This window comes from Bombus pyrosoma, linkage group LG1 (assembly GCF_014825855.1).
Source record: "Bombus pyrosoma isolate SC7728 linkage group LG1, ASM1482585v1, whole genome shotgun sequence".
In the NCBI taxonomy this organism is placed as follows: Eukaryota; Metazoa; Arthropoda; class Insecta; order Hymenoptera; family Apidae; genus Bombus; species Bombus pyrosoma.
Genome location: NC_057770.1, coordinates 938472 through 964486, shown reverse-complemented (window position 1 = coordinate 964486; position 26015 = coordinate 938472). Strand labels below are relative to the sequence as shown.

The 26015-nt window shown below is 31.8% G+C and overlaps 5 protein-coding genes across 6 annotated transcripts; 2 read left to right on the top strand and 3 right to left on the bottom strand.

The window, feature by feature from the left end:
- Positions 1 to 185: 185 nt before the first annotated feature.
- LOC122566324 lies at positions 186 to 8132 on the bottom strand. Its single transcript, XM_043723432.1, has 19 exons — positions 7748 to 8132; positions 7212 to 7348; positions 6969 to 7089; positions 6681 to 6892; positions 6397 to 6605; positions 6027 to 6322; positions 5857 to 5960; positions 5589 to 5787; positions 4997 to 5515; positions 4712 to 4906; positions 4412 to 4627; positions 3121 to 4331; positions 2354 to 3038; positions 1938 to 2155; positions 1228 to 1873; positions 867 to 1111; positions 587 to 791; positions 413 to 492; positions 186 to 323 (listed from the first exon to the last, which is right to left on the bottom strand). The coding sequence occupies exons 2-19, from the start codon at positions 7230 to 7232 to the stop codon at positions 186 to 188; spliced, it is 5520 nt and encodes a 1839-aa protein (XP_043579367.1). The 5' UTR covers positions 7233 to 7348; positions 7748 to 8132.
- A 352-nt stretch (positions 8133 to 8484) lies between these two features.
- On the top strand, positions 8485 to 11417 carry LOC122566493 (guanine nucleotide-binding protein G(i) subunit alpha). The gene is made up of 4 exons (XM_043723818.1): positions 8485 to 8924; positions 9505 to 9689; positions 9780 to 10066; positions 10140 to 11417. The coding sequence occupies exons 1-4, from the start codon at positions 8804 to 8806 to the stop codon at positions 10615 to 10617; spliced, it is 1071 nt and encodes a 356-aa protein (XP_043579753.1). The 5' UTR covers positions 8485 to 8803; the 3' UTR covers positions 10618 to 11417.
- Positions 11418 to 12732: 1315 nt separating this feature from the next.
- Positions 12733 to 18405, bottom strand: LOC122566357 (synaptojanin-1). Its single transcript, XM_043723490.1, has 7 exons — positions 17304 to 18405; positions 16799 to 17153; positions 16558 to 16722; positions 15315 to 16369; positions 14667 to 15238; positions 14415 to 14589; positions 12733 to 14325 (listed from the first exon to the last, which is right to left on the bottom strand). Exons 1-7 carry the CDS (start codon positions 17428 to 17430, stop codon positions 13325 to 13327), a joined length of 3450 nt encoding a protein of 1149 aa, XP_043579425.1. The 5' UTR covers positions 17431 to 18405; the 3' UTR covers positions 12733 to 13324.
- A 146-nt stretch (positions 18406 to 18551) lies between these two features.
- Positions 18552 to 22203, bottom strand: LOC122566477 (potential E3 ubiquitin-protein ligase ariadne-2). 2 transcript variants are annotated; one of them, XM_043723784.1, is made up of 8 exons: positions 22110 to 22203; positions 20934 to 21456; positions 20637 to 20868; positions 20447 to 20564; positions 20147 to 20371; positions 19861 to 20073; positions 19622 to 19771; positions 18552 to 19260 (listed from the first exon to the last, which is right to left on the bottom strand). In XM_043723784.1, the coding sequence occupies exons 1-8, from the start codon at positions 22140 to 22142 to the stop codon at positions 19252 to 19254; spliced, it is 1503 nt and encodes a 500-aa protein (XP_043579719.1). In that variant the 5' UTR covers positions 22143 to 22203; the 3' UTR covers positions 18552 to 19251. The 2 variants fall into 2 exon arrangements, with proteins under 2 accessions (XP_043579719.1, XP_043579727.1); XM_043723792.1 differs by having other exon boundaries at positions 22003 to 22202.
- A 634-nt stretch (positions 22204 to 22837) lies between these two features.
- On the top strand, positions 22838 to 24111 carry LOC122566497 (DPH3 homolog). Its single transcript, XM_043723833.1, has one exon. The coding sequence runs from the start codon at positions 22946 to 22948 to the stop codon at positions 23198 to 23200; it is 255 nt and encodes an 84-aa protein (XP_043579768.1). The 5' UTR covers positions 22838 to 22945; the 3' UTR covers positions 23201 to 24111.
- Positions 24112 to 26015: the final 1904 nt, after the last annotated feature.

Genomic DNA, 26015 nt, shown 5'->3' with positions numbered 1-26015 from the left:
AATTACAGATTTATATTATAAATATACATATATATACATATATATATATATATATATATATGTATGTTCTAATTTATTTTACACTACATTGCATACCATGTATGTGTGTGTGTGTACATTAGTTTATAGATAATACATAGATAACGGTAAATACATTCATATACTAAAGTTTTTGTAAAATATTATTAGGGTCCCTGCTTTATGATTTTCAATGTCGTGCTGTTCGTGCTTGTACCCTTAAAAATATAGTAATTTTCTAAATGATAGAATGGCACCATCGTTTGTAAATCATCTATACGGTGATGTATTTTCAATTGAAACTTCTGAAAATAACCATTTTGTGACACAATCTATATATACATATAAGCTAAATTATTTCAACAACTTAATTGATGGATCAATAAAAACTTACTTGAGCATACATATATTCGTAAATGTAAAACTTATCGTTCTCCGTCGTAACGATGATAAAGGAGTCGCTCTTCCCAAAATCTGAAATAAGATAATATCTTAAATATGATTTAAAATTTACTATATTGCAATGTGAATGTTATTTTAGCGTAATATCAATTAATATTGCTCGCACCATCTGTATAGAAACATTCTACTCCATGGATTCGCGAATCATGAAATAGACTTTGATAGTCATAAAAATTATCAAATTCTGGATCATAATAAAAGATATTTATCGCATTCGTTTCAAAATCGTCTACCAAAACGAAACAATCCTGTTCTTGGATGAGACTTTTCACATTGTGCGTTTTACCTTCAAAGCTTCTTATTATAATAAACTAAAAAATAATACCTATATCAGATCATCGCCCAAAATATTTTTATAAAATAATTAAAGACGAAGTGCTCATTACTTTGGAGGTAATAGTGTCCAACTTATACAGATACGACTTCTCAGAATTTCCGAAGCAACCGAGCAGCAGATATATGTCGCGATGATTTGCTTTGAAAATGTCGATAGCCCAAGCTCCATCGGTGGATATATTCTGGTACAACGATAAATTATTGTTCTCAAAATCAATTTTGTAAATTACAGAATTTGTGTGATGTGTTGCGAGTAGTGTATCATAATATACTGCCAATACTATGAAAGCTGCATCTAAAATACATACATATATAAATATGTTATGTACTGTTTAACAAAAATTACACAAACAATTTTATTAGTTTAATAGTTTCTATCTTAGGAGTTTTTATTAGCTTTAAATATCATACTATCATGTGTTGTGAAAACCTTTGCGTCCTTTATGTAACCTCGAATTTTTAAAGACGTTTCCTTTACATTAGCTAACGTTTCTTCTGTATCGATCAGTCCAGATTTAATCCAAGAAATCATGATGAATTCGTTTTTGGTATTGTTTGAAGTACATTCACGGCTATATGATATTGTGTTTGATACTACATTTATATCAAATGCACTGTGAAATTCGTGATAATTTCGTATTATTTTATTATTATTTATTCTTTGCATGTAACAATCGTTTTCGGTGAGCTCAGCCATATATTCAGTGGGGCAAGAACAATTATCTGGAAGTCCGCAAAAAGATCCTGGTTCTTCTCCAAACATGTTCAGCTTTGTGATCTGTTCGTAATAAACAACATCAACCTTTTTGATGTTGGGCGCCTGAATTTTCAACTTTTCATCTGCCTGCTCCAAGTACAAGAAAACATTGCCGAGATTTTCAGAAATCGAAGTGGATCGAACAATGTTCTTCTCTATCTCAGATTCATTCTGCGTGAACATGTGGAGGGTCCGACGTGTCTCTTGTTGTAAATCGTAGAAGATAGTATTTAAATTTATTCCATTCATTAAGTTCGAAACAAACACATTTTCTGGAACCTTCACTTTCGACTCGAAAATCTAGAAATATCCAATTTTTAAGTGTATCATACCGCTTGCAAATATTGAAATCAAGCAACATTACCAAGTCTCCTATGATTTCCACGTCTTCGTCGTTTTGTATACCATTAGAGTATTCTAACGATACGTTTACTCCATTAATGAACGATGTGTAAATATTGCCACTTATTATGACGTTTTCTTCAAAGATTTTCGAACCAGATACCACTTGTGTTTCCTTTCTTTCATTCAGAACCAAATCGGAGGGATAGATGCCATTAATTCGCGAGAGATTCGTGTTCCCTAAGATTTTTTGAAAATATTGTAATCTAAGAATTTAAGGTATATATTAAATAATTCATATAATTTACGTAATTACGTAAATATCGTATATGCTTTACAATTGAAATAATGAAACTGCAGCTTTAAAAACTTAATGGAAAAGGAAATAATAGTTAAATATTATCTGATCATTAATGCGATCTGTTTATAATTATATACCTGTTATTTCAACAGTGTCATCAAATTGTACGTTGGCGAGTATTTCGTGTTCTCTGTCGATGGTTACACGATTTTTTAAAAATTCATCAAAATTTACTTCATCTAAATTCTTTAAATATATATCCTCCAATATAACAAGATCTTTTAAAGATGTATACGTAGGTAATTTATCAGTCACCAGAGCTACCCCATTCAAAGGAACATTATGAAGGTCATCATCAACAAGGATTTGATCGATCGCTACATCATCGAGGAATGTTATAGTTCCAGCTATTACTTCTTTTTTACTTTTCCTCGCTACAGAATTATTAAATTCGAAAATATTGATATTATTAATCATAGGAATATCAATATCATCGGCCATTGAAATAGTATCGATATCCAGATCATCTTTAAAAATCTTTTGGCCAATTATTTCGATGTCTTTATCGTCTATCACAGCATCTACAATGATATCACGTATTTCGTCGATTTCTTTACATTGTCCCGCAATTGTTGATGCTGATATATTTCCTTGAAAAATGGTGCCACCGTGAATAGTTTGATTTGTAGTTGCAGTTACTGCGTTTTCGAATAACGATGTCAAAGAAGCAGAACTTGTTGAGGGAAAATGCCAAGAGATGTTCCCGTTTACTTTTAAATCTACAATTCTTGATACTGGTATGTTAAGCATGCTCTCGTACAACTGTAATAAAATATTTCAATAATTGAATTCAATTGAATAATAAGAAATCAAAGGTATCATGAATTCATATTTCAGTGTTTACCTCGTTAACATCGAGATCGTTTAAAGTTTTTGTTACAGCATCCCCTTCTACAAATAAATCATCAAATTTAATATCCTTTATTAGAAATAGAGGTTTGTCGATCCATGTCAACTTAGAGATGCTCCGATTATTGATGAAGCTAGTTTTAATGTTATCAGTTGTAACTTTGTAAAAAGTGAACTTCCCAGATATATTTTGTTCTCTTGACTTTGAAAGGAAACTTTCGAAAATATCGTTCACATCATGACCATGCAGAGATTTCAATGTAATATTCCGTACAGTTAATTCTTGGAATATTATCGTATTTTTATTATTAAACACATTTTTTTTACGGATATTCCTTAAATAGTTCATCGATGGCTGATCACCAATTTGAGCTACTTTTAAATCATCTTTAACCGTTAGATTACCATTTATTACCAAATCTTTTATGTCAGGTATTTTCATATCTTTTAACAATAAAAGTTTCTTCATTTCAAGATTGTTAATCTTTTCAACATAAAGATTTTCTACATGAAATTCTGGAGTCTTCATGAACTTCGTTCTCTGACCTTTGTTAACATTTCTTGCATTCTGTAAGAAGAAAGGGAAATTAAGCTCGTCTATGTTTATTTGTTTAGTTTTAATTGTCAAGAAATTCATATCGTCTGGAAAAATATACGGCTCCTTTCCGTTTAAAATGTCAGTTACTAGGAGGCCATTAAAGACGCCAGTCAATAATTGGTTTCCACGTAGATGCTTTAGGTGCAATCTTTCTCGAATGGTGACTGATTCTGGAGCGATTTCAAAAAGATTATCGCCCTCTTCTTCGGTGAAAAACATATCGTCTACGTGAACATTTTCAAAATGTAGCCTTTTAAAACGTTCTGAAATAATACTTGTAGTAGTGTACAAAAATTCATCTTCAGAAAATCCATTTATGTATTTTGCATTCAAACGATCTATAATTAAATTATTTTCAAAAATGACATCGTTTTCGATTATTTGATCAGTCGATTTCGTCCAAAAGGTACCAAAGATATTAGTTAGATCTATTTCTTCATTATTTAGAAAGACTTTTGTGTACTTGTCTAGATCTAGTGTTCCAATGTTCAAGTTACCATGAATAGTGACATTAGAGTAAATTTGATGTGACGGACCTATGGGTGAGTTAATGCCTGAATCAACTATAAGTTTCTCTGTTACGTGTAATTTCGCAATTTTCGTTTCCCCTGTGAAACATGAGATACTTTATGTGAATGTAGATAGTACGAAAAGATTTCGAAAATTGAACTAATCATACTTCGTATACCTTTGATTACGTTGACGGTAGATACTCGCGCTGCTTCTAAAACCGGAACACCGTTTATCAAATCAGTATATAAATTTTCTACTTGAAGCTTTCTCATGGCAAAGTTACCAAAAGTTTGATTGGTCTTTGTGTTCATATAGTTATTCCATGGTTTTCCATTCAACATTTGTATCGTAAAATTGTAGATTTGTAATGTATTATTGAAGGTAACATTTCCTAAAAAATTTAATTTAGATTTAAATATCGGCCTGTTAAATCAAAGAGTTCATCTCAGATGATTTGCTTTGGTTTGAAATCTACCTTCAATTCTCTGATTACGGTTAATGATAAATAATTCATTGAAGAGATCATTGATATTTATGCCGTTTAACATTTTTACGTTTAAATTCGTTAAAGATATACTTGAATTTAAATATATGATGTTGTTTGAAAATTCAATTTCATCTTTCTCTATATTTATGTTCATTTTCGATGTATCATTGGTTAAAGCCCAATCTAAAACGACATCATATTTTTGATAAATATATATATTCTTTCATATCATCGGGACATTGTTATTATTAGATAAAATAATATTGTACATACATTGATATGGGATTCCACAAATGGAATCTACTTTAAGATCATTTACAGTGACATTTCTTTTCTTCGAAAATTTTTGTATCTTATCCGAATTATTGCTCGAATGCATATCAACATCATTAAAAAAATCTACAATCATTCTATCAATCTGCAATTGTTCAATGAATGCATTTCCATCGACAAGAATATCTGCATTTATAGAATTCGTGTTGTTCATCATTAAATATTCGTTAGATGATAAAACATCATCAATTTCGCGAATTAAATTTTCTAAGCGTCGTTCCATCACGCGAGGCGCAACGATGTCTTCGTCTACGAAGATGTCGATGTTATTTACAGTTCCTGCATCTAATATTAAATTTGACAAAACGAAAGATTCCGATATCGTTAAGTTCTCGTGTACTGGTTGCAAGAGGGGCCATAAAGACTCAGCTTCTTCCACGAAAAGTTTTCTTTGTACCAATATTTCAACCAGTTCCGCCAAATTTTTCGATAAAGTATCCCTTTCCTTAATCGAATATTCTGAAAATACCATTACAGTAACTAAATTAATGCATAATTTTGGAGAGCTATTGTTTTAAGCAGAATAATTAACCAGAAGGAATTTCTTCAATGCGTAACTTCCACGATTCTACGCTATAAGTTCTATCCGAGTTAATAACAACCAACACCATAATTATCGTGGACCTGTCAATTTGAGTTCGTATATCAATCAGAATTCCATTGGGTAGCTTCATAGTGTGTATTAAAATATAATCCGATGCATTTTCAAACTTGTACAGTTGCAAGATATTCTGTGACACAATTAGTATTTACGAACAAAATTCCGTAATCGTTGATTAGTTATCAAATTCTATGCTTACATCATATGCTACAAAGAAAAAGGTGTCATCATTGATGCTCACTATGCTGACTAAACTGAGTGTTTTTATTTCTGGCAATTGTTGCCAGCTTAACAGTTCATGTCCTAAAAGAATAAGTTCTCCATAAATCGATAATAAGTAAATGAAAACGAGCAAAAAGAAAAACCAACCATCCCACCAAAGCAAGTTGCTCGGTGTATATTCGTTTATTAGCAAAATGAAATTAAAGTCCGCATGTTTGTAATGATGAACAGAAATCGGATTGGAAGTTTCCAAAAATTGTATAGTATCCAGGCTGGTTTCCTTAAACTCGTACACCATGGAACCGATTCCGGATGCATCTCTATTATTCTGTGCGAATATTATAATCGTCGATTGCTTATATTTGAACGTAGTGACCGATATAGCGGCGATGGTCATCACTTCCTTTATTATATCCATATACGTTTCTCTCCAATGATATATTCTATGTTAATATAAAATATATGTGAATTCCGAGGCACAATAATTACAAAATATATGGTTACTAATCTCGCTTACAAAGAAGGTACGAAAAATTGACCAATGTTATCGGCTACTACCAGATAAAGTCGATTGGAACGAACGAAGAAATTGGCATCCGTAGGACATCCCTTATGTTGAATGGTCTGCCGATATTTTAATTGCAAATTATCCATTTTTGTATAGATATTACACGAGCCAGTTTCGTAACAAATCAGTAGATAAAGTACACTTTTCCAAACGATACTCTGTAGCATATTAATTGAAATGACTTACTATCAAATGTGATTTTAAGTAATCGTGATTAGCGCTAATTTACCTACCCTGACAAATTTAATGGGACCATTATTAAGAGTTGAGATTATTCCTTGTGATAAGGTATGATTAGAAGAAGGAGAATTAAGTGAAAATTCTGTGAAACGATTTGCTTCTATTAAAAGTATCTTGTCGTACATATTCGCTATGAAAGGTGGATTTTTGTAAATCTTCTTTGACCATAATTGATCCCATTTTACATCGTAGACTTGTTTATGAACTACGATTACCATATTTTAAAGCAGCTTTAGAAATATCTAACACGAATATTTAGTCTATTTATTGATTTATTTTACCTGGTGGTTCTTCTCGAAAATAGAGCTTGGCTATCTCAACTTTTGTCTGCTTTAACTTTTCGTCGAAATGATCGGTTAACGAAATGTGCACAGAAATGAAACTGATGTAACTGAAGAGAAGCTGAGGTAACATAAAAATATAATCATTTAAAATATAACACTATAAATTTGAATTAAAAAATTAAATTTGATTTTTAAGCTTTGAATTCGAATTTTTCGTTTAAACGACTGACTTACACTTACCAAAATTTTTAAAGATCCCATGATCTTACACAGATCGAATGCGCGGATTCATATTCACTCATGAAAGCTTATTATACTAATTGATCACGAAAGACAATTACGGGTCGTCGACTGAATACACATACAAACAGCTATAGCTGTATCAAATATAAACAAGTAACGACCATTATTAAATTTGAATCATTCATGATCAGAATTGTGTGATAATTTATTGAATATGATAAGGGTGAGTAAGATTTTTGTTAAAAGGAATTTAACATAAGTATATTAAGAACAATAATTCAGAAGAGTAAATAGAATAAAAATCAAATGAAATTGTCTTGCTAAACAAATTTTTATTTGTACATAATTTATCATTAAAAACAAAAACAAATGCAATTTTCAATAAGAATTTAAATTGAAAGTTAATTTTAGGACTATGGAAGAGGACGTATCCTAAAGAGTTCATAGAAATTTAAAAATTATCGAATCCAGTGAAATGCTGAGCAGATTCCGATTAGTCAACTGTTATTAATGGAATGTATAAATAGACTTACATAATGAACCTGACAATTGGATGAAACTAGCTCAGGGTCCAAATACAACAATTTTATGCTTTCCTATTCTTTTAACACTCTCATTTGTCACATAAATAATATGAACTATGTTTTATTAGTCATTATTACGTATTGAAAATATAACATAAAATAACATCGATACAGTTATTGACGTATCTGTTTTTTATGATATTTGATTAATTTTAAACTTACTTCTATATTGAACATAAATATAACTATACTTATCTCTTTTTATCTACAAAATGTTATTACGGCCGATGATGTTACATCCGATTTTAATCTATGATATAACAGCTTCCTAAGATAGCATATTGGTATAAATATTTATCAAGATAAGATATAATTCTTAATTAATTTCGATCAATAAACATACCATAACTTATATTGTTTTACATTAATATACGAATTCGTGCATATATTCGATTGGGGCCCGCGGGCCCAAATGATTCAGAACATAATCATCGAATGAATTAAGTTATGAGATGATCCTCCCGCTGTCGGACCGATCTTCGATTCTGGATTTCGTAGACATAGATGGCGCCTGGAATTCGAACAAATACAATCCCTGTAGCGCTTCCATTGGCTAGAAAGGACTCGCGATCTTAGCATGGATTGGCCGTTGATCGTGATCGAGAGATCTCGACAAATCCTGACTGTGTCTTGTAGAGCAAGGTAGGAGGGTACACGAATTGTACGTAAAGTGATCGTGCCGGTATCGCAGGTTTGTGCAGTTTTGGTCCATTGTCATCGTTTTTGATGGGATCACGGGGAGCAGCGAGTGATCACGAGAAATAGATTGCACGTATGCACGTATTGAACGATAATAGCTACATTGACGAGGGACGTATAGGCAAGTGTACAAGGCTGTACATCCGATCAGTGTGTGTATGCGAGCACAACCGCGTGCGGGCGGTTCCCACACGTCCGTGCAACAAGTGTCATACACGGGAGCGCGGCGAATAACCGATTATTCCGAAGGGCACCGTGCATGGTGCTCGTTCTTTCTTCACCGAATAGAAAGAACGACCGGCGAGAATGGGTTGTGCGGTGAGCACCACCGGCGAGAAAGAAGCTGCGGAGAGGTCTAAGAAGATCGACAAGGATCTCAGAGCCGATGGGGAACGGGCCGCCAGTGAGGTCAAGCTCCTCTTGCTTGGTAATTTCTACTCCTTTTCTTTTCGTTTATATACTTTCTCCTTGAAAGAATCGTTCCATCGTTATTCTTTCATTTCTTTCTTCACTTTGTTCATGATATTGTTTTGAAAATATCCTCTTCTTAGAAGACGATGTATTCCTCGACGTTTTGATAATTCGTCGTAAAAGTAAATCGCTGCACTGTGCTACTACTGACAAAACGTTTTCTTCCGCTCATTTTTCCGCCAGTTCTTTAAGATAATATTTCGATCGAGTTTGGTTTTTGCTCCAAATAATATTTTCACGTCATTCACATTCCGATCAATTATCGGATTTGCGCAATCGTGCAACTGTAGCGCGGGCGCTTTTCTGAAATCTTTGAATCATCGTTTAGAATGAATCATTGTATATCGTATTGAACACTTACTCGATTACCGACAACTGCAGTCAGATATAATTTAATATATCATATATAATAAGTCAGATATAACATAAATATCGGTATCTTCATCATCGTTTTAAAGGGAAAAATTTGAAGATCAAACGCTTTGACATGCACAGTAATACATGTTTATTAAACGTACGAATGTATTCATTTTAAGGAGCTGGAGAATCTGGAAAATCTACTATAGTAAAACAAATGAAAATTATCCATGAAACTGGCTATAGTAAAGAAGAATGTGAACAATATAAACCTGTAGTTTGTAGTAATACAGTTCAAAGTCTTATGACAATAATTAGAGCCATGGGTCAACTTAGAATTGACTTTGCAGACCCTAATAAAGCGGTAAATACATTAATTTTAAATAGAAATGTTTCATATACTATTACATCATACATGTTTTATCAGTAATAGAGAAATCTAATCATGTTGTAGGATATAGCACGTCAATTCTTTACCCTAGCTTCTGCAGCAGAGGAGGGTGAGCTAACTGGGGAACTGGCACTATTAATGAAACGATTATGGCAGGACGCTGGAGTACAACTTTGTTTCACACGTAGTAGGGAATATCAGCTCAATGATTCTGCGGCATATTACCTTAATGCTTTAGACCGTATAGCACAACCTAATTATATTCCTACTCAGCAAGATGTTCTTAGAACACGTGTGAAAACAACAGGAATAGTAGAAACACACTTTTCTTTCAAAGGCTTACATTTTAAGTAAGTTTATTTCAAGATGTTTTTATTAATTTTATATTATGAAACATTACTAAGAAATTTTCTGCTCTACCAGAATGTTTGATGTGGGTGGTCAAAGATCAGAAAGAAAGAAATGGATACACTGTTTTGAAGGAGTTACTGCAATCATATTTTGTGTTGCATTAAGTGGATACGACTTGGTTCTTGCAGAGGATGAAGAAATGAATAGAATGATAGAGTCGATGAAATTGTTTGATTCTATCTGTAATAGTAAGTGGTTTGTTGAAACATCAATCATTTTATTCCTAAACAAAAAAGATCTTTTTGAGGAAAAGATCACTAGGAGCCCATTGACTATCTGTTTCCCAGAGTATAAGGGTGCCAATACATATGAAGAATGTGCTTCTTACATTCAAATGAAATTCGAAAATTTGAATAAAAGAAAAGATCAGAAACAAATTTACACACATTTTACATGTGCTACTGACACATCTAATATACAGTTTGTGTTTGATGCTGTAACCGATGTTATAATCAAAAACAATTTGAGTAATTGTGGTTTATTAAGTTAAACATACCAATACCTTATTAAATCAAAATGAGTAAATTGACATCTAAGATGTATAAACTTACGTGAGTGCACAAAGGATACACATGAGACTGAGAACAAATTGTTAGGAACAGAAATATAATTTGGGTATACCACCATGTATACCAATAATGCAATGTCTTCATTTTGTCATCTCCTGTTGGTTTTTACAATATTTTTATATAGTACTATGAAATAATTTGTTAGATCCTTATCTATATCTTTCTCACGCAAAATATCATGACATTTAGTTGTAATTGGTTACTTTTAACTTATTACTTTATTTTAAATGACTAATGTAAAATTGGAATATTTGAAAATTTAAATTGTAATCTTATTAAGAGAGCAGATACTGTTTCCAAACAAACAAATATCTGGTCTCTCTGCTAACTGCGTTTAGTATATTAACCAGAACTAGTTAGCTATTAATTTAGTAATACCATTTTGTATATAATTTATTCATTAAAAATAATATGTTTATACTGAATGGAAATGTATTTCCATAACAGTGCTCGAAGCTATTCATTCCTCTTATAATAATTTGTCCATACTGCAATGACAGACACAGTTCATCGTGTTGACAGTATATATTTATACAAGCTAAATTTGATAAAAAATTTTGTAAAGAAACAAGAACCTTTTTATACGTATCATTAAATAATGTTTAAAGGGTTGTCATTATTGCTCTATCTGCCAAACAAATGACAATGTTAGAATTAGTTACAGATTTAGAAAACAGTCTTATTATATTGATGAAATAAATAAAAATCTTTTTTAAAAAAAGTGACATTTTTTTGAAATCCTATGCTTGGCGTTCTGAAATACAGAGTGATGATAGCAGATTAGTGAATTTTAGAAAGTAACAAAATACATAATGTATTTGGTGTATGTAGGAAACGTATGTCAATTACAAGAGTTTTTCTCTTTTTTCACTAAAGTCATTTCTATTTACATTTTCATCAAATAGATACATGATTCAATTTATAAAAATGTTTAAGTTCATGTATTTTTAATATTGTTTTATATTTGTAAATCATGTGTCATTTTAGATTTGTAACGTTTTCGCGAAATTTTCCGTTTAGAAAAGACTCATTATAGAAATGATACTCGCACATTAAGTACTTATTATTCAAAATATTCCAGAATAATTAAGAATATTTCCTTCGTTGTATAAACACAGAATCTCATTTTAGTTGTAATTCGTATCGATCTCTATATTATATGTATATGTACAATAATACAATACATGTGAAGCTACAAAATAAATATAGTAATATTTTGTTTTTCTGACAGTGTTTAAAACTTTGATTTATACATACAATATATGTGTACTTATGGAAAATATTTTGTATGAATACTGTTCTTTGAGTCTTTTATTTTTATCATTATAACTAGCAGTAAACATAAATTACCTCTCTTTCAATTTTTAAAAATCATGATTACCATCTATTTGTAACAAAATACAGTAAGATGTAACATAGTTAATAAATCATTTTAACATTGATTGTAAAATTAATATATCATGAAAATATAACGTTTGTGGCTTGTGTATTTAATAATAGTATTAGTTTTCTTTCTTTATATTTAGCCACAATAAATTTTTTCGGAAGATTATATTAATATAACATTTTCAACAGCACAAACTTCATTAACATAATTATTAGTTTATTTGTTTCAACGATCATTAAGAAGTATTTAAACTGGATACATTTTTAAACTCTGTATATGTTCTAGAATATACAGGGTGATTCAGCTTTTTTCCGCAAAAATTTACCAACATATGCTATAAGCAAGATTAATTCAATTAATTAATTATAATAAGCATATGAAATGATGGTATTTCGTCAACACAACATAAGAACATTGCTGATATCTATTTGATATGTTTACACAAACTCTAATGTTTACTTGCTAAGACCATTGATTTGGTCAACCAGTACAGCAATCATTAAATGATCATTACCCTCAACGATGGATAGGTTGAGAACGATCAATTCCCTGGCCTCCAAGATCGCCAGATATCACGCCAATGGATTTTTACTTGTGGAGAACTATGAAAGAAAAAGTTTATTAAATACAAATTAATACGTGTCAGAGGTTAATGCAAAAGATTCACGATTTATTTGTTGCAATTAAGAAAAATGAACAAGAAATGAGTAATGCAATAGATTCTATTTTCTGAATATACCAATCCTATATTCATAATAACGGACGACATTTTGAAATGGAATTATAATGTGAACCGACAATCTATTCCTATGTGGTATCGAACAAGAAAGCAGTCTATTACCATTTCGTATTTGTGTTATAACTTGTTTTAATAAAACATTTAGGACCATATATTTGTATAACATCTTTTTCTTATTTTTACTTATAGAATATGCTGGTAAAATTTTACAGAAAAAAACTGGGGCACCCTCCTATATGTATAATCAAATCTTTGAGGTATTTAACAGATTTGTTTATATGTAAAGTATAATAAGAAAATGCACGACAGGAAGCATAAATTCTTACAGTGTTTGAAAACTGAATTTGACTAACCAGAATAGACTTGAGATTTATAGTATGCTACACAGCTGTACATTACATAGAAGCAATCTATTCTGTTTTTAATCTCTATCTATATTTATAAATAATTAGCTACACAATGACACATAACGAGTCGATTCCGAAATTATATAGACCACTGTTTAATGTGGATTTCTAGCTGGAATGGGTGGTCCACCTGATGTTCTTGCCGGAATTGGTGGTGGAGCATTCGACGCGGGTAAACTAGGTGGTGGATGTTGAGGAGGTGGAGGAGCTTGTCTTTGAGGTAGTGGAGGCGGTTTAGAATTGGGTGGCCTACTAGGTTCTTGCGAAGGATCCGTACGAGGTAATGGAGGTGGTGGACGGTTTGGTATAGGGTAGTTAGGTGATCCATCCATTATTTCTTCATAAATTGCAGATTCCGGAGATAACCTTTCGCTTTGGTCAAATTCTCTTTCTCTGGCTAAAGGTGCTGGATATTGATTGGGCAACACGCTAAATACACCAGCTCGTGGTCCTTGTTTTCGATCTTGTACTGGACTTTTTGGTGGTTGAGTTGGACGCCCTGGTGGAGCTGGTCTGGGTGGAGGAATTACTCCATTTGGACTACCTCTACTAGGGGATGATCGTTCTCCTATGTCTAATTGTTCTAATCTTTGCATAGGGCTCCTCATTGGAGAATTTGAAACAAACTGTGCAACTGTGGTATTACTGCAAAGTTCTATTTCTTTTTCGATTAGTTGTACCCAATTTGGAGATTTCAACGATAATTTCAAGGCTTGACCACATACTTGAGTCATACCTTTCCTGGCTGCTGACAAAGCACACTGTCCATCTCTAAATGTTACCCAGATTGTTTCACCGACGAATCTGACAAGGATTACTTCGCCAATATGAGAGAAATCTTGCAATAGAGCCATCATGAAATTTTCATCGAACACGCTGTCCATATCATCCGATTCTTCAACTGCTTTAACTACTATAGTGCCATCAGGTGGACCCAAATCTTGAATCACTTCTTTGAATACTCGTTCACGTTTTTCAGATTCAACGCAATGAATATCTATATCTATAATGGCAATAACCGGCCGATGATCACTTTGTTTCAATTCTGCTCTGCCATAATGAATTAATTTTCCTGAATTCCAATCTGTAGGGGAATCTAAAACAAATGAGCGAAAATGTAATTAATGAAAGTGACAAGAATGCCAACAAGAATGCCAACAAGAATCATAATTGTATGGAACTAACCGATATCAGGTACTTGTTTCCGACGTTTCCACAATACTCTATCCGTCCAAGCAGGCTGTCGACATTTTTCACTAGTGTCATAGTCACCAGAAAAAAGATCATACTTGTATGTTGGAGCAAAGTTAATAGGACCTTCCAAAAAATTTTTGAAAACATTTCCTTGCTCCTGTTGAACCTAAATTCGAAATATGTTAAGGAAATTATCAAACATGTTTGTATAAAGTATTTATTTTACAAATTTATTGTCTTTACCTTCAACTGATCATATTGTAATATTTGATCAAATTCGTTTCTTTTGATCATTTCTTTCATCTCATCCTTATCCATATCAACCCTGTAATTGAAATCTCCACACCAAAATACGTAATCATGAGTATTCAATGTTCTTCCCATAGGGAAGGTAATTTTTCGCGTAATTTCCGCATAATCTGCATTGCGTTCATTCACTTGAGATTGACCAGCAGCAAAATGTGCACAAACAAAACAAAAGGACGTGGAATACAATACGCATCTAATAGCAGCAGCTCCTTTATTTCCTGTTGCACCTCCCAAACCGGTTTTTACACAATCTACAGCTACATCTCTTAAATAAGGTGCATGCTCAGGTCGTATGAATAAATAAAGACAAACACCGACTAATTGTTGATATGTGACCAAAACATATTCAGTATCCCGAGAAAGTACTTTTTGCAATTCCTCTGCCCAAGCTTTTGCATTATCAGTACTAGCAGCCATTATGTTACTAGCATTCAAGTCAACGATTTCTTCAAATCCTATCGCAAATATATCTACAGGAATATTGTCATATTCAACTGATACTAGAGCTGTAAAAAAGATATAATTAATTCGTAAAAATATATTTTATTAATAGTAGAAAATATATTTAGGTTTAGAACTTACATGATGATTTTCGTGGAGCATCTAGTAACCAATCAGAAAGAGATACATCTTTGTAAACGACACTTCGGAAGTGTTTCCCTCCATTAACGTTGTAGGTACCAACACTTATTCTGAGATTCATTGTAGCTACGTACTCATTATATCTTTTACACATTTCTCTGAGAACGCTCGGTGGAGCGTGTAGCATATTTGAAGGTAAAAGTAATCGAGCTCTATCCGCTAATTCAGTATTTAAAGTTGATCCCAATAACAAAATGTCAATAGCTTCTTGTTTACTGGAGTCTAATAAATTATTTTGTATTGTTCTAGCTGCAGATCTTGCACCATCCATTAATTTTGAACTTCCTTGAATTGCCCCAGTACCAGCATATATTTTACTTACTTCATTACCATTGTTGATCCACATTTGTCTAAATACTTCTTCAAATCTTGAAACCATCTGCTGTTTTTCAAGTAACTTCAATAATCCAAGTTGTTTGCTAAGTATCTCCAGTGCAAAAAATGTTTGTACACAATTTGTTCTATCTAAACAATCGAGACAATTTGTTCTAATAGTCCCAATTTGCTCAAGAATGACAGTATTACCAGCCGCGTAAAACAAGGAAAATGATTCTAAATATTTATCTACTTTTGTTTTCAACTTTGAAAGGTTTTTCATATTTCCACCTCTGCATTCTTGGTGGTAATCAAATAGAATATGAGGTACATCAGTATGTTCTGACATATTATGATGAGTTTGGAATAACTGACTTAACATTGCTTCTCCTTCTTTACTCCCAATTAAACTAGATCCAAGAAGATTGATAATTACTTGCTGGCCATACCTTTGTTTAATCATATTCAAATGTCTATTAAAGGCTGGTGCAGAAGCTTCAGAACCACGAGAAATTTTCACTTTATGAGAACCAACCTGTATACCAGGCTGTTCCCAGAATAAAGGAACTGATCCCCTGGTCTGCACATAAGAGGTTACTTCATTATCTAAATATATTACTTGCTCTGTTTCTACAAAATTTGCTACATGACCATCATCATTAGTTCCTCTGACATTAAACCTAGATAATGAACATAAATCTATAGAATATTGCTAATGTAAAATGCAGGCTTGGTTTTAAATGATTAATATAGTATTATCAGGTATGATTGCATTATATTACATGATAAAAATTGATATGAGTGACACTGCTGTTTCATAATTAGTTTATGGATTATTTGTATTCAGTTAAGAATGAATTAAGAATACCTTGTGCCTGCCCGTTCACAACTTAATCTAGACATGAGGACAGCACGAGCTTGTCTATGACCAACATATACAGTTCGAATTTCTACACTACCACACATTGCTTTAAGTAACCAATGGGATGTATCCACACCATATCTTAATAAATGTATATGTAACATTCGATTCCTATTTGTTACATGGAAAAAAAGAACATTGAGTTTTTTGATATATACAATACATATAATATATATTATGTACTGACCAAAAGAATCTATTGTCAGTTGTTGTAGATTTGCATCTCCTCTGTGCACTAAGGGTAATATCAAGAGGCTCTTGATTAGCAGACCAAGAAAAATAAAATGTACCAGAGTTGAGAACTTTTCTAACTTCAGATACACGATCCTCGTTACTTTGTGTATAATGAAGTGGTACAAAATGAGTCTGTGTAATTCTAAATATTTCGGACTCTCCTATTTTGCCAACTGAAAAACAGCCAGTCACAAGAACAAGGTATAATAAGGTATTTTCACCTGCATTTAACTGCAATACGCCTAAGCATCCATATGCATCTAATAATTTTGTGTATTTCCCTTTCAAAGTGTCTGTTTCTTCAGCAGCTGTAAAGTAATATTTAAAAAGTTAAGGAATTTATTTGATAGATACCACTTCTTATGTTTTCTAAATGATAATTTTAAAGAAAAAAAAAATTGGAAGATTAAAGTTAAAGAATACTTGCAGAAAAATATTAATTATGATAAAGTACTTACAAAGAACAGCGACTGCCTGTGATTCGAAAAGAACAGTTTCCTTTCGATTTCGTTGTTCCAATATAAGTGAATGAGGACTAGGTGGTTTTAACTTTTCGTAGACGCGAAACCCTTTGCCCATCGCCATTGTTGTACTAATGTCTTTGAAAGTTTCGGGGATAAATGTACGCTTTGGTAGAATATGACAGCCCCGTCTGTCATACGGAGGAGTGTGATCACCCTACTCTTACTATGTTTTCTTTCTTTCTACCGACTGATCTTCTTTCTTCGCTACTGACAGTAATACGCTTTTCTCTACTAGCTAACGGTGGAGAGCAGCGCTCTTTTCGCTAATCCGTCGATACTTCGATATTTTAGCAATATATACATCGCGATTTCACGGAGTCTACAGTCTGCTTGTCTAACCGTAACAATCAATCGAACGCGCCATTTTGAAATTTTGAAAAATCAAATATACAACAATCTCGCGCCACGAACATCGGTCAGTTAAAAGTTGCTTCATCAGTTACATAGAACTTTTGTGATTAAAAAAAACCGTTCTCCTTTCATGACTTTTGAACGTAAATAAAGTAATATGTGAATGCTAGTGTGAAAAATTCAAGCGAGAATACAAAATTTTGTGCACACAGTGAAAGCTTATATACAGAATTTATCAAACGTGAATTTTTAATGTAACTTATCAATTTTAATTTTAAAAGGTGTCATTTCGACGATTTTCGAATATTTTAGTTTTTAAGGCAACCTCCTAATCTTTTTGTGCAACTAATTTTAAGTATCAGAAAGAATAATGTTCCATATCCCGTCAAAAGGAGTTTTGGATTGAAGGTAACGGTCTTTTAAATTTAATATGTATTATAGAAATAACCATTATACAGAAGCTTTATCATACTTCAAACGTATACCGTTGACTGTGAAATAAAAATATAGATTTCTTCTACGGTTTCTACCCCTTAAAGTGAACGGAAAGATATAGTGCGCCATATTGAAATTTAGAAATCTAGATGTTTAATACGATAATATTGTTGATTTTCAAGTTGTATCGTAGCAAATAATAAATAATATATAAGAATGATTAATTCAATTTGTTATAAATATTAGAAAACAAACATTTCCTGTAGTAAAAGCAATCGATGCGTTTTTTAAAATCATTCAAAATAATTTGTTTAATATCTTCTAGTACAATATATTAGTTACTGAAACATAACAGTTCGATGAATCATGATTTTATAAAAGATATTTTCAAAAAGATACAATTGTTGCGGTAAAGTTTATTTCTTTTAGTGACATATTAATTATTACATTTATTTTCCACAATGGTCGTTAAGTTTAAACGGGATTCTTTATTAAAAGATCGATCGTATCTATTCTAATGTATCGCGTATAAATAGTTGAAAAAAAGTTCAGTTGCAGTTTTTAATGGATGTCTTTGATCGTTGCATGCACCTCAAGTCTAATTATAGAAAATGTCACGTTCTTTTACATTACCACAATATTTACATGTTAAAGGTACCATTTATTGGCACCTAATTAAATTGTTAGGCTATGTGTTTTCTTCCACTTTTTTTTTACTTTAGCCAGTCGTTGATACTAAAATGTTTCTTAGTAGTAGTAATGCTTTAAAGGAAAGATTAAAGGATCCATCGAATCAGCACAAGCGAAATTCATATTTAAACTCATGTGATAAAAAATACATATCATAATCCATAAAATCAATAATTTTTATAATATCTTTTGTTCAACTGTGTGATAAGCATCAATAAAAACAATTTTCTAAATATGAATTTCGAAAAATGCAATTATACAATATTCATGGAAATACTCTTAGACTAGGAAATTATACATTATATGTCAAATTTTAACAATCAGTCAATAAAAGTTAATACTTTCCTACATGCCATTCTTCATTGATGCTTTCTCTTTCCTTCTCTAACCCCCTTGCCGTCTTTGATTAAGATATCTATAAAATTCCTTATTTATATAGGATTACATAAATAACAAACAGGTTCAATTTTCTTTTCTACAGACACCACTTTTAATAAAAATGTAAAAATTGTCTGATAAAAATAATTTAAAAATCGTTTAATCGACAAAGAATACTTAAATCTAAAGCTATTTTCTAAAACATTGTCAATTGAAATGATTCTACCTACTATTCCAAACTTTTTCTTTAATGACGAATGATTAACTAATGTGTAAATAATAGCTATTGGAATATAATACTTCAAGAACTAAACTATAGCTGTTTCGTAAGTTTGGCATGATTGTGAAAGAGACTGCAACGATGTAACAAAATATTTACGATCACTTGGTATTTATACCTCAAGAAAATCCTTCAGTAAAGTGACTCGACGTTTTTCAGCAATATCCATTTGATTTTCCAAATCTCCACGATTTGTTGTTTCTGCATGTTCTATTTTCCAAGAAAGATCTTCTATTTCCGCTTCCAATTGCGCTTGTTGGTATTCAAACTTTAAATATTTATTATACATTTTATTACACATTTAGTTTTCTATCTATAAAATTACTTAGTATCTTAAAATTTTAGATAGATATTTACTAATTCTTTTCGCGGTCCAGGTTCCATATAATAAGCATAAGGGTAAGTATACTGTAAAGTATAGCGGCAACGCGTTAAAAGCGACGCAGCTGCAAATAAATGTTGCCAATCGATCCACGTTCCACTAGAGTTCATTACTTTCTTGTTTATTTGCATCTTTATAGCTTCTAAAGTTTGTTCTTCCAATTTTAACGACTTACTGTGATTTTCCCACTGAAAGCATGTTTAAAAATATTAACAACATGCCAGTTAAATATAAATTTAATTCTTGAAGAAAATAATTTACTCTTTCGTAGTAATGAAGATATTTTTTTAGAGCTTCTCTTGCTTGTGCAAGAACACTCTCATGAGCAATGTTAGGATTCTCTTTATATCTTGAACATACATAATATTCGCTTCCGTGTGCTTTCCAATCTCCAAGGCACATCCAACAAAAATCATACTTACAATTATAACATTGCATATGATTGCAACCACCATTTTTTTCTATGCAAATATGGCATTTTGGACACTAAAAGATTAAAGGATATTTGTTATAAAACTACATATAATATTATACATAGAAATATGAGACTTAAATACTAACATCTTTGGTGTGGGCGCTAATATAATTAGCTGTTTCTGAATCATCTGCACATTTTGTTAGCCATTTTTTCATAGTATTACAGTCAGTGGGTGCATGGTAATCAATACCACATCGGAAGCTGCAACAATCACACCCTCTGATTAGTACTATACTAGAGTAACATAAATATTAAAAAATTTTGGTTGCATACCAAAACACAGTTCTACATGATGAACACATCACTCTTTTTGCTCTTTGCTCTTTCGAACGCATAATCATTTGACAATTGGGTCCGGGACAAAACCTTAATTGTGGATGGGATTTTACATAATCACAAAAAGCAAACTGTTGATATCTTTCTCTCATGTTAGGCTTAGTAAGTAGAGATAAAACAAAGTCTTCTGGAGCTAGGACATTACAATCCTGTGCCATGCAACTTATTCCTAGTTTAAATTAATTTAGCTGAGCTCGATTCAATGGATAATCTGATCTATTTCAATGAACTTACCTGTAGAAATACCTTGGGTTATTTGTACTTCAAAATGCATGCACCAACAGTCTTTACAAAATGAATGTCCACATGTTAGAATAGAAAATTTCTCAGCTGGATATATTGTAACACAAACTGAACATAATCCACCCCTTTGACCTTTTAGTGCTGATAGTGAATCCAATGGAGGTAATGATCTTATTTTTGAATTAATTAACAAACTGGAAGCATTGGTACGATACTTTGCGATGATGTCTTGTAATGCCCAATTGTGTGCGTGTAATAAAACTTTGGCTAAGGATGGTGTTATATGGAGACTATTACTTAACAACTCTACATCTTCATTTAAAAGTCTTTCCACTTCTTCAATTCTTAAACAATCATATACAGCGTATTCAGGATCTCTTCGGCTTTGATCGTTATCTATATCATTGTCACCTTCTCCATCCCATGGGTGTACATTATAATAATCTTCGTAACCTGGATCTCCGCAATCTGAGTCGGAGTAATCCATTTCAGTGTCATATTCCTCAGTCGTCATCTGTCATAAATATTATATGACTATATTATTTTATTATAAAGAAATATTTTAAATTACATATTTTACAAGGCTTGCAGTTAATGTACAATTTATGCACATACAATAGGTATATTATTCTTCTCATAACCTTATAATTTTTAGTATTTATTTATAAACATTAAAATATTAAGTGCGTTAATATATGAATAAACAGTGAGAACATAACAAAGAAGTAATTAAATTACTGCTTTATTAATAAAGGGAACAAAAGATAAAAATTTCAACACAAAGGGTTTTCACTAACCATACAGAAACAACAGAGTTTTACAATACATATTTTCAGATTTTGTAAAAATTGCACAATTATTAAAATAGTCAATTTATTTATGTAGCATGAAATGATAATTGATGGTATTAAAGGAATGGTAGTAGGTTCATCGTTTGATTATTTCTTGTTTAAAATGTATTTTTGTGACGTTTGGTAAACATTTTGATGGGATCTCGATTATTGTATTATAATGAGGTGTTTGATCATTTTGTTCCATTTACATAGCCCAAAAAACATACCTTTATGTTCTTATGTATCAAGAAAAATGCATTGATGCGTTTACTTTGTTAGTTAAATGAAAAAGTTATTAAAAGGCTTTATTGTAGCCGTTTATATCAATAGTTACACTGGCGCATGAGTTATGTGTATGTCCTTCCATGTCAGGCGTATGATGTGAACGATGTTGTAACAGATGATTTCATTTAATCTGAAAGAAGATAAGAATGTCAAAATCACCTGATACAAAACAGCTGAGTTTAACAAAACGTATATATATTAATTCATGCAATATTATAAAAAATGTGAATAATTTATTTTTAGGTATACATAATATAAATGTATTTCAAAGTTTTATTTATGAATGTTAATCATTTTGAGATTCATTTTTAAAGCAATGAGTATACTTCCTCATTATACTGTGGAAATTCTAGATAATATTTAGTATATATTCTTTTGAATGATCTATTTATATATTATATTAACATTATATTTTCTTATGATCATTATATGTGTATATACATGAGTGTATACACATTTTGTTCTTATTTCTTAAATATGATTTTATATTTGTACGAATTACATAAGAATATTAGAAACTTTAATATTAAATATATTGTATAAAAATTCGTATATGAGATAAGAAATGCTACTCTGTATTTTAACATGTTGTGTTTTCAAATTATATGGAAGTCGAAATAAAGACTTTTATAAAGTTACATTCTATTTCAAAGAAAAAAAAAAAGAGAGGCAGAAAGAAAGAAAGAATAGAATTATGTGGACTTTTTGTTTCATAGAGTTAGCTATCTATATAATTCTTATATTTGGGTACCTAAGTATACATGTACATACTTTCGTATGCCATCATATGTCGTATTCGTAGTTTCGTTATGATCGGCGGTCAAGTGTGTGTTTCTAACCTCTAAGCTTATTTAAAGAATCCAATTATTACGGATTATTGAAATTATGTCTGTATATCACGATGAAGTAGAAATTGAAGATTTTGAGTATGACGAGGACGAAGAAGTATATTACTACCCATGCCCTTGTGGGGATCAGTTTCAAATCTCTAAAGCAGAATTAGCTGCTGGTGTGGAAGAAGCCACATGTCCTTCGTGCTCTTTGGTTATTAAAGTAATTTACGATAAGGAGGCATTTGCAACTAAACAAAAGGAACTTGTTAGGGATGAGGAAAAACAGCTTATGATCCAAAAGGTTTGAGTTACATTGGACGACTTTCTAAGATACTGATACTCTGCATTTTTCATACACACGTTCAAGTTGCATAAAGTTGGACACACGAACAATGGGCAAAGTATATATATATATATATATATATAATTAATATTATTATTTATATACAATATATTTGTATATAATTACCAGTAGATTTGAAACAAATTTTCAAATTGTCCTTAATTCTCTATTATATTGGTTGTTATTGTTAGAAAATAGAACATGTATAATACAATTATAATAGATAATAACAGAGGAAGAAGAAAACTTTCCACGTCAATCAGCATAAAACAATTAGACTCTGCTAAAGTAGAGGTTTTGTCACCACCAGTCTGACAACTTCCACCCTTAAAGACAAATATCCTCTTTTGAAATAAAAACATTTGCCCTTTGATATTAATTCAAAATCGAATTATCTGATGGAATGAAAAGGTTAACGATATGTTGTTTCTCATAAATAAAAGAGATACAAAGAAGTATTCAAATAAGTACCAAGATCAGGAATAAAAGTAGCTGTGAGAAAATGTTGATAGAATTAAAGTCTCAGCTGTAAAATCATAAAGGTCTGAAGAAGCCTAAAAAGGAAAAAGAAAAAGAAAGGAGAAGGATGATAGAGGAATAGAACTAGACAAGGAAATCAACAAGGGAATCAGTAACGTGAATAATTGCATAATTATTCTGATGATGGAGAAGGTTACCACGATGAAAACGATAATTTAGATGATGGACCTATTTATTAAGATAGTTTTTATAAGAATTGAAAATTTCTCTCTGTTTTCCATTATTGGACTAGGATACTTATAAGCTGCTAATTGAGCACTGTATGGCAATGTATATATGTACTTTTTACCGAATTGTGTATATTGATAATAAATTATTTTGCGATACTTAAATAACGGCAAAGTCTTAAGCGCTCGCGCGTATTATTTCATATTCCTCAGTAATTATGTTTTTTAAGGAAATTGGTATCGAAAGGTGGTGGTGTGGTAGACGGCAGTGTATTAAAAAAAAAGGAAATTAATTTTCCGAAACAATTAAAAAAGTCCAGGGTCAGAGGAAGCGTCGGCGTGTTCTTTATTACGAGTATTTCAATTTCTAATATATAATATATATATTTATATATATATATATAATATATATATAGCCATAATAATCTGCAATTATTGTAATAAATGATCCTTCTCTACGATGCAATCGGAGAGTAAAAACGCAATTTTGGACGAGAAGGGGATGCGCAAAAGTACCGTAGTGTTACGTAATGCTTAACATTTACGCTCGCCGTGATAGTTGTTCTTTTGTAACAACCCACGTCAAGTAATCATTCTCATTTCCTCTCTTTTGCTTTCGTTCGCAAACAACAAATTTTTACATAGATCATCGTCGGTCCCGGAATGTGCACATTGAGCGTGGGAAGGGAATATGAGAAAAAAAGAAGACGGTCAGTGATCGCGAAAGAAGAAGTCGGTCTCCTGAAATTTCCAGTCGCTCGTTATCACGTTTTTGTTATCTATTAAATTACGTGCGATATTGAAATAGGAGATATTGGAATATCGTTGCCTAAATTTCGGAATCGGGATCAGATGTATAGCGATCGAATCGTTTGCGGTAACGCGACAGGATCGTGGAAATTGCGTTTGTATATCTAGATATCATGACTTGGCAGTAAGTCGAAGTTAAAAATTTCGCGTATGATTTGAAATTTCTTTAAATTTTTATCTTGAAATATCTTGCAACGTCTTTCGTATCCTTGTAGGGTGTTGATGAAATAACCAGATGTTACATTATAGCAAACGATTCAAATCGGATATTTCATCGACATAACGAGTGATTATGTACTTGATCGAAGAAACGCGTACATAGATTTTCGTATGACAAAATATAAACGAAGAAACACGTCATCCGCATACTTTTCTGGCATCGTCGATCACGATCGTTCAACTTTGCAGTACTCGTTCGATTTCCCTTACTACTGTCTGTCCATCTGTTTTGTAAAATACGAGATATCTTGTCGTGTCGCATTCCTTTGTTACAAATAAACCGATCAATGATTTATGTTCTTCCTAAAAAGAAAAAAAGAAAAAAAAGGAAAAGAAAAAGAAAAGTATTAGAAGAAATCGTACGGTTCCTGATTCGAGATTATTAACGTTTTAAGAAAATCAAGAATCAATCCAATCAGTACCGGATAATCGTTCATTCTATTCGTTGTAAAGCATACTCGTCGTCGTTATTTCTGCGATAATAGTTGATCAGTTATACATGATTCTCTTATTCTGACAAAACAGCCTCTTTGCTTTGCTTTATCCACTCAGCCTTTTTCGTTTAAATACCATCGTTGTTCTAACATCATCTTCTTTCCACCCGCATTGTTTTTTAATAATATACTATATAATGTATATAGACATATTTATATGTGTTTCGCACAACCTATCTAAGTATGTATAAGTAGGCATAAAAACTGAGGCGAGAATACAGGCGAAACCCCAAAGAGTAATCACTCACGTATTATATTATTTTGTAATTTCTTCCTACTTGTTTTGAAAGAAAATGATTTTCATGATAGTAGTATCTATCATCAGAGTTTCTATCTAGCCAATTTTTGTTGCATCGTAAAGATCTGTCTCCTAACGTATTAGGAGACTATACTTTTACTCCGCGTACTATCGGCTTTTCTCTTCGATCTTGAATCGTTGGACACAGAAAAAATGCGCGTGTCCAGAACGTGGCCAGCACGTTCACGGGATTTGCCGTTTCTCTTAAGGCCCGTTCGTCGATGGTTTTGCAACTTGTTTTCGACAGTGAT

What these genes read in the sequence shown, in the direction of transcription:
- LOC122566357 (XM_043723490.1), bottom strand. Translation starts at nt 17,430, where the DNA reads ATGGCGATGGGCAAAGGGTTTCGCGTCTACGAAAAGTTAAAACCACCT. An exon ending in TACAATATGATCAGTTGAAG is followed by an intron (nt 14,590 to 14,666) that starts GTAAAGACAATA and finishes TTTCGAATTTAG; the next exon opens with GTTCAACAGGAGCAAGGAAA. An exon ending in GAAACAAGTACCTGATATCG is followed by an intron (nt 14,326 to 14,414) that starts GTTAGTTCCATA and finishes CATTTGTTTTAG; the next exon opens with ATTCCCCTACAGATTGGAAT.
- LOC122566477 (XM_043723784.1), bottom strand. Translation starts at nt 22,142, where the DNA reads ATGGAAGGACATACACATAACTCATGCGCCAGT. An exon ending in CACATAACTCATGCGCCAGT is followed by an intron (nt 21,457 to 22,109) that starts GTAACTATTGAT and finishes TATTTATGACAG; the next exon opens with ATGACGACTGAGGAATATGA. An exon ending in ATCTTCATTACTACGAAAGA is followed by an intron (nt 20,074 to 20,146) that starts GTAAATTATTTT and finishes ACATGCTTTCAG; the next exon opens with TGGGAAAATCACAGTAAGTC.
- LOC122566324 (XM_043723432.1), bottom strand. Translation starts at nt 7,232, where the DNA reads ATGGGATCTTTAAAAATTTTG. An exon ending in TGACACTGTTGAAATAACAG is followed by an intron (nt 2,156 to 2,353) that starts GTATATAATTAT and finishes AAAAAATCTTAG; the next exon opens with GGAACACGAATCTCTCGCGA. An exon ending in TGGACACTATTACCTCCAAA is followed by an intron (nt 792 to 866) that starts GTAATGAGCACT and finishes ATTATTTTTTAG; the next exon opens with TTTATTATAATAAGAAGCTT.
- LOC122566497 (XM_043723833.1), top strand. Translation starts at nt 22,946, where the DNA reads ATGTCTGTATATCACGATGAAGTAGAAATTGAAGATTTTGAGTATGAC.
- LOC122566493 (XM_043723818.1), top strand. Translation starts at nt 8,804, where the DNA reads ATGGGTTGTGCGGTGAGCACCACCGGCGAGAAAGAAGCTGCGGAGAGG. An exon ending in TTGCAGACCCTAATAAAGCG is followed by an intron (nt 9,690 to 9,779) that starts GTAAATACATTA and finishes ATCATGTTGTAG; the next exon opens with GATATAGCACGTCAATTCTT. An exon ending in TTCAAAGGCTTACATTTTAA is followed by an intron (nt 10,067 to 10,139) that starts GTAAGTTTATTT and finishes CTGCTCTACCAG; the next exon opens with AATGTTTGATGTGGGTGGTC.